The sequence below is a fragment of the Coenobita brevimanus genome, chromosome 23, assembly GCF_032717465.1.
Source record: "Coenobita brevimanus isolate Jiangsu-jjx chromosome 23, ASM3271746v2, whole genome shotgun sequence".
NCBI lineage: Eukaryota > Metazoa > Arthropoda > Malacostraca > Decapoda > Coenobitidae > Coenobita > Coenobita brevimanus.
The window spans coordinates 71,984,977-71,993,287 of record NC_136976.1 but is presented as its reverse complement, the minus strand read 5'-3'; the positions used below and the strand labels follow the sequence as shown (position 1 = coordinate 71,993,287).

The following is an 8,311-nucleotide window of genomic DNA, read 5'->3' as shown; positions in this document are numbered from 1 at the left end:
TTTCTGATTTTTCAAGAGTACTGAGGCTCCATTAAGAGAGAAAAAGAGAGATTGAGGGGGAGAGTGAGAGAAAGAGAGGAATAGAGTGAGAGAAAGGGTGTAAGCATGTGACTCCCTGCATGTGTGTCTCGAGTGACCCTGCCTGACCTGACTTTGACGCATGAACTAGCGACGCATGATTTTAGTCACAAAGCTAAATTAAATATTGCAGAAACATAACAAGACCCTCCTAACAATAACCGAATGATCTGTGTTAATTATTGCTAGTTATCAACACTTAAATTATAATGTAATGTTATGTTTATCATGTTATGGTTGTTTGTTGACCCCCAGCATTTTTAGCTCATAAATTAGGTCATATTATCTCATTCAAGAATTAATTTTGAATTAAACTTTGGATAGATGTATGGCACCACCATATTATAACTGAACCAGTCAGTATTAACCCCTTCGATCTGAAGATTTTTTTTTTTCCTCCAGCAAGCCTTTTTTTTTTTTTTTTTTTATGTAGCCTTCAGTAACCCCTGGAATTTAAGAGTTTTTTTTCCTGTGATGGTTAAAATCACATGTAGGTAGAAAGAATATACTCTAAAAAGTATATCCATGTTTTTAAGGAGTTGAACAAACAGTCTATCTATCTATCTATTGCCAGACGCCATAATCCCATACGGGGTGGCTATTTGACTCTGAGTTACATTTTTACAGGGAGGGACACTAACCCTCCACCAACCCATTTGATACGTAGGGAGCACGTGTGGTTTGGTTATATGGTTACCACCCAGAGTTGTAAATGGTTTCTTGGTTTACAGGAAACCATTTGGCTTGTCACTCAATGTAAAGCCACCTGTAACGGAAAGAAAAGCATTAAGTAGTGACAGGAAAGATGGGAGAAATAGGAAGAGAGGAGAGCAGGCACAGAAAAAGAATGATAAAGGCTAAGGAAGAAGTGATGAAAGTAAACTGTGTTCAGTATCACAGATTTGTGAAGTGGAGAGAATGTAATGCTCTCAGTTTTCCACCAGGGACTCTGTTTCATGTTGATTCATGTGGTTTTAAGATGATTTTATGTAGTGAGGGAGAGATTTCTTAGACTGAAAGGGTTCAATTTATTTTTCACCATCCCTTTCAGTTCTAGGGTGCTTTACTGAACAGAACAGTTCACTGATAATATGAATGGAAAAAAATGGTGTCATCCTTATCAGTTTATTTTTGCATATAGTAGTCATTGGGAAATAATTAGCTTATTTTGGCACTTGGTAATGACTCGGCTCATAGAAAACTTTCAGCTGCACCATGGCCAACTGTAAAGTCAGGTTCCTGAAGAGGAACCATGGCATATCGAATAAGGCATCGCACACCATTTTTAAGTGGGAGAAAAGGCCTAGGATGATGCTGATAATGATGGTCTAGAAACTGACTGTATATCAAGAATATGCAAATAGCATACAAGAGCTTCTTAAGGTGTAATATGCAAAATAAAATGCTAAGGAATCGGTGCATTTGAGCAATGGTTTGGTGTAGTTTTGTAACACTGAGGTTGGCATTACGGATAAATACGAAGTGTACTTGTGAACTGTAGTTTCTGCTCACCCATTACTGTAATCCTACTTCAGGCTGGAAGGAAATAATTGTAGTCAGGGTTTTATCCTGGACAAAGGCTTGTTGACCAGTGTTAAGAGGATGGCTCAAAACTGCTGGACTGAATGAGGAACAGTTCATGAATATTCTACTGCTCATGCAATCTGCTGTAGAAAAGCTACAACAGGTCTTCATATGAATTCAAAACCCTAGGTAAGACTTCCCTTCAGTCAAAAGTAAGGTTAGATTTTTTTTTTTTTATGTGACCGACTCTGGGCATAGGCTTCACAGTCTGCTTTCAAGGCCCAGTAGTCCTCCTACGTACCGCACACCTCTGCATGTCACCACTTCGGCGCTAACACCCACCATCCATACTGAATACATGCTAGGACTGTGTCATACAGGACTGGTGTAGTGGTATTAGCGGGGGTATTTTTACGACATGTCGGTGGGACTTCTGGTTGATCAGTAAAATCTGATTTTATGAAATTCAAAGCCTTAAACTGTTCCCTGCCTCAACAGGATTTGAACCCGGGTCCGTCAGGACTGCAGGCCAACTCTCTACCGATTGAGCCACCGGGTGACTGAACAATGCCTTTGAGAGTACATAATGTATGATTCATCATTGTGTTTAGTACTGTATGAGATTTTTTTTTTTTATCTTGCAAGTGCCAGACAGTTAGTGGAGGAGAGACCTCTCACAGTAATAAAGTTAAGAATAACTCCCTCTGTTCCATTCTGTACAATGCCATACTTGATATTTTTTCTACTACATGTGCTTCTTGTAGTGAAAGGGTTGATAATGCCAGCTGCCTGTACAATAAATAAATATTCATTGAAACTGCATGTACTAGAGACACAGTGTGACAGAGAATCAGATAAATTTGATAAATACTCTACAGACAGTCCCCACTGTAACTCAGGAATGAATTTGTACTTAATAATGGGTCTGTAATTGGCAATTTTTCTGTTAATTACTGTGGATTTGACCCATTTAGCATTTTGGCATCTTTTTCATTTCATTCTTGGTACTTCTGTGCAATTGTATTCAGCTTAGGAGTTATTTAATTGACTAGATTGGTTAGATATAGCCAACATAAATCCCTTTTCCTTCAGAGACCCTCATAAACTGGGTAAAATTTTCTGGTAACAGCAAGAGTACACTGTATGGTACATCTTTGATCTGAAGTAACTGACGAAATAATAATACAGTAATAATAATAATTCATTCATTCACCCATTCATCCATCATCCAATCCTACATTGCCCCATGAGAAGTGTAGGAGCCCGGGGCTAAGCAGTTGGTCCCAACATTTAAGATGAGAATGACCAGCCTCACTCATCCCTGAGTGGCATTACATGAGCACTCAACCCCAACCACCCCTTGGATATAAACCTTCACCGGCTCAATTTGATTGGAGCACAATAATTACCCACTAAACCACCAGGCTCCAAAATTTGGTTATATGGTTACCATCCAGCGTAGTAAATGGTTTCCTGGTGTACAGGAAACCTTTTGGCTTGTCTCTCAGTGTAGAGTAACCCACAGGCAGAAGAAGAGGAAAGAACGAAGGAAAGAAAGACAAAAGAGGGAGTGTAAAGTCACCTGCAGGCAGAAGGACCAGGAAAGAATGAAGTATAGAAAGACAGATGAGGAAGGAAGGAAAGGAAGGAGGAAAGGAAAGGGCAGACACCCGAGAGCAGCACTACATTGAGTGAGTGGATGGTGAGCGATAATAATAATGCTATAAATAATACTGTGATAATAAAGGAACCTTACAGTGGGGACTAACTGTAATAAATATAAGAAAATTTAGTTAGCTTGTAGGTATAAAAAGTGGCTCCCTCCCATATTAGCGACCTTACCTGACCTGACCTGGACTAATTTGTATCCCTTGTATTGTGAAACTGTTTTGACTGGTCATTTGATTGTACATTTACTTTGTTTTTGATTTCTGATGGTGTATGGCAGTTCTCCCAGAAGTATAATGAAGGGTAAGTTGTTTTCTTGCAAATACATGTACAGTATTTGCTAATGTTATTTAACGTTATTGAGATCACTTTATCATGAAATTGATAACTTTGTTATTCTGTGGAAATGACCAAGTTATTTGTGAGCAGTGAATTACTGTACTATATTTTGTTTAACCCTTTGGGTACAAGAAGTCTTCCATAGCTGAATAAAGTCATCTGACATTGGTCAGAATAAAACTGTTGTGACATCCTTTTACTCTGAGGGTTTACCAAGATAAATTTATTCTCTGTGTATTCAGTTCAAGCACTCTCCCGTGACTGAATGAAGTCATCTAGTTTGTACTGAATAAAACTGATGTCCTTATACCCAAAGGGTTAATTGTATTTATATATGGTATCATATATATTGGAATCCACAAATGTTTGCTGGTATAGTATATGTAGTCCTCTATAGAATAGGTTTAACCCCTTGAATCAGGTGAAGAGTACTGTTGGTTTAATTATACTACTGCTCTTCTTAGAGAAGACCTGTCGTAGTTGGGATAAAAACTGTATCCAACCCCCCATTTCAAAAACTCCCTTTAAAATTGAACTTCATCATCTGAGGTATCAAGAATGAAATCAAGCATACACAATGAGATTGAAGAAGTTAAAGTATTATACTGTGTGTCGGAACTGTGCTGTGAAAGTTTATTGTTTGGAGTCTGAGCATAAAATATTCTGTTGTCTTTATGTGACAGTTCAACTTGTTTTCCAGATTTTAGAAGCTTGCACAATTTTTTTATTGGCTATGACACAAAACTAGTCTATGATGTTGACACAGATCAGTGCAAAGTTAAGTTCCTGTTACCAGATATGCAGCATGAAACATTTATTACATTTACTACAGAGCTGATATTGAATGATTTTACTGTACAGCCATCTTGCCTGCTCTTGTTTTTGCTATTTGATGTAAAAATCCCATATTAATGAGCTATGAGGGCTTTCAGTAAAATATTTAATACTGTTTATGTGAAATATGATAAGATAAAATATTTTGAATACAAATACAGTTATAAATTAATGTCCTACTTACTGTACACTTAATGTGGAACCAGCACAGTAAACCCTTATTATGTATATATATATATATATATATATATATATATATATATATATATATATATATTTATATATATATATATATATATATATATATATATATATATATATATATATATATATTTTTATTCCTCTTTGCCATGAAGTCCACAGTAAACATAAATATTACCTGTTGAAATTCCATTGCCACGTGGAGTGTTGAATAGCCCATTGCCCCAAAATATAGAACCAGTTGTATGGGGGGGGGGGGAAGAAAAAAGAAAAAAAAAAAAAACTAACATTCTGGAACACATCCTTGGTTCATAATGAGGAATGCCAGTAATACAAAAATGTTAAAATGCAGTATTGTACTTATCTTCTCATAGCTGTATGTTCGGTGGACTCTTGTGGCTTAAATGATCCGGACTACAATACCTTAGTGTCATGCCCTCCTACACCCCATCAGAGAGGTAACAAGGATTATTTGTTCCCACTACCCCCTTTTTTTTGGCTTGTATAAAAGTTATTAATGTTGGCTGATGTGTCCCCAGGTGTGATGTATGGGTCTCAGCGCAGTCTGCAGAGTGTGGGTCTTGTGACAGAGGGTCGTGGGGCAGGGCAAGGTGTGGCAGCAGCTCAGCCTCCTCGGCCTATGTCCACATCCCCTCCACCTTACTCCGATCATCACCACAGCATCATCGACAGTGATATATATGGCAGAATTGGTATGACCAGACACGTCCAGGTGGGGGGCACCCTTCCTGCTGGTTTTGGTAGACACCAACGAGGTTACAGTTCCCTGCCACCCTCCCGCCGACAGTCATATGTGGGTCAGACTCCAGAGCAACAGCAGCAACTTCTCCTCCAGCAGCAGCAGCAGCAACAGCAGCAGCTCTCAAGGAGGTCCAGTGTGGCTTCGTACACTGCTGGCATGGAGACCAGAGAGGGACACAGGGCAGCGGCATCCAACCCCAGCACACCAGAGAAAGTGCTGGACAAGAAGGAAAAGTCCAGCAAAAAGGAGAAAGACAAAGATAAGAAGAAAAAGGAAGGTAAAACTGAAAAATCCCCAAAGAAGAAATGGTTCTGGACACTTCCATTAAGAAGAAAGAAAAAGAACAAGGAGGAAACAGCAGAAGATGATGATGGAGGTTTCAAAGCAGCCTCTGAGAAAGGTGCAAGGAAGCCACGAGATGATTCCAGCTTTATCCGTTACCCCTCTCCCGACACAGCCTCTTCCTCTGGTTTGAATTCATCTTACTCAAGTGACCTGTCAGGAGAACATAGTTACCGCAGTAGTCCATCTTCTGAAGTGTACTATTATAGCCAGAGAGCTCAACAGCAGACAGTACAGCTTCAGCAACAACAGCAGCAGCAGCAACAACAACAGCAGCAGCTTCAACAACAACAGCAGCAGCAGCAACAACAACAGCAACAAGGAGGGGGTGTAGGGCCACGTTCTTTGCCAACAACACCTGTTTCTCCCCCAGATACTAACCAGTCTTCTTTTGTTTCTGTCACCCCATCACCCCAGACTGTGATGTCAGATGTAACTGATCTCACTGTTACAGACCTGACTCGTGGGAGGCGTTACATGAGCAGAGAGGAGCTGTATGCTGCCATGCGCCACCCACAGTACTACAACTTTCACAGGGGAACCATCACCTCTCCATCTCCTACTGCAGATTTTAATAACCAACAGAAAACCACACCAACATCCAGCCGTAGCACATCCCCTGCAGTGTTTGGTGTCAGTCCTCTTCCTCCTTATACTATCAGGCCACAAGCTCAGACTGTTTATACAGGATGGCCACCAGACCAACAGATAAGTCAGCAGACCACTACAACACAGAGAGATTCACTGGTCAGCCAGCAGTCCACAACTGAATCTCAGTCAGAAGATATTTCACCAACTGCTGATGTTGATCCCCCTGAAGCATATCAAGATTTATCTGTGTGTGATGGTGTGAATCAGTCAGATTCCCAAGCTAAACACAGCCCAAGAAAACCTTCAAGTGGTCAGGATTCACAGCAGAACTCTTCTCAACAGAGCCAACAGTCATCCTCACAGACTTCACAAGGACAACAGTCACAGCAAGGGTCACAGGCAACTCCCAAACAAACAACACTTGGAGATTTTAAGAAGATGATTCTAAATAAGAGCATGAGTTCAGCTGGGGGTAGTCAGAGGATATCAGCAGTGGAGATGTTGAAGGCTTCACGTCCAGGGATATATGGATATTCTCCACCTCCAGCCCCTGTGGTAAAGCCTCCCCAGCCCCCACGTGGTGAGGGAGTCATCATACCACCCTCTTCCCGTAACACAGCCCGTGCACTACTTTTCCAGAGCCGTTTTGGAAGTGGAAGGAGGTTCCGCACTCCAAAAACTGAAATTATCAGCACCACAATCTTGGAGGATCATGGTGGAGAGGTGGTTGAAGAAGAGGAGGAAGAGGAAGAAGAGGATGATGAAGATGACAGCAGCTTGGAAAGTCCTGAGCAACAGAGATTACAAGGTGTGCGTGGTCCTCTGGCCCGTGCATTCAGTGAGCCTTGCACCTCCAACCGTCCCACCACCCACTCTCCCTCCTCCTCCTCTCCGGTGGATGATGTGGCTCACTCCACTCCAAACACTACCCTGGACCAGCCACCGCAACCTCCCGATGTCTCCATCATCACACCAGATGACTCTCAGATTCCAGAGGCTACTCCTAAAGATGGTGAGACTGACGAGAAGGAGTCCATGGAAACGGCCCTCTGACATGAGGCCTAATCTAGTCTTTTAAAATATTTATGATAGTGCTCAAGAATTTTATACCTACACCTGATCAATGTTCCTTTATGTTGTTATGTTGGTGAGGAATGCCTGCCTTGTACAGTATATGCTTTAAGTGGTAACATGTTTTCATAATAGAGTACAGTACTTAAATCATACTTCCTCATCTGTAACTAGAAGAAAGGAACTGTTCTATGATAAATTATGACATATTCTAGCCTCCATGAAGCTGTTTTATTTATTATTATTATTATTGTTGTTGTTACGTGACCTGTTGCAATACTGTAACGTATATCACACAGTATTAGCTTGGTCTTAAAAACAATCTGAGTAGTACTGTAATTGTAAATGATAACACTTATACAGCATGGAAAGAGATGTGACCTTTAACTTGCCAATATCTGTGTAAATGGTCGCTTAATTGATTTAGAAAACCTTAGGCATCTTAAACTTTCCTGACCTTTACCCTCTCACCCTATTGGTAGTTGCTAATAGTTAGAGTGATGGATGGGTGCTCTGGTGGCAAGTCTCTTCTCCAGTTTGCTGCTCACATTCCTACCATGCTCACATATGAATATGCACATGTCACATGCACACACACACATATAGTACACTCATTAACACATGCTTTTACATTCCCACCACACCCACAAAAATGCACACTGACTACACAAAAACACTTTGGGCTTATAAATACACACACACACACACACACACACACACATATATTAATTGTTTCTATTTATTTGAGATATTTTCTTCACACACACACACACACACACACACACACACACACACACACACACACACACACACACACACATATTAATTGTTTCTATTTATTTGAGATATTTTCTTCACACACACACACACACACAGCCTTGTGAGTGAGCATGGTGTTCA

The 8,311-nt window shown here is 40.5% G+C and overlaps 1 protein-coding gene across 1 annotated transcript in view; it reads left to right on the top strand.

Annotated features, from left to right (window-relative positions):
- gukh (NHS actin remodeling regulator GUK-holder) overlaps positions 1-7,960 on the top strand; it is a 246,097-nt gene extending 238,137 nt beyond the window's left edge. The window contains exon 12 of the mRNA XM_080267190.1: positions 5,184-7,960. Coding sequence (XP_080123316.1) covers positions 5,184-7,393 — 2,210 coding nt within the window. The 3' untranslated portion in view covers positions 7,394-7,960. The remainder of the gene's footprint in view (positions 1-5,183) is intronic.
- The last annotated feature ends 351 nt before the right edge of the window (positions 7,961-8,311 follow it).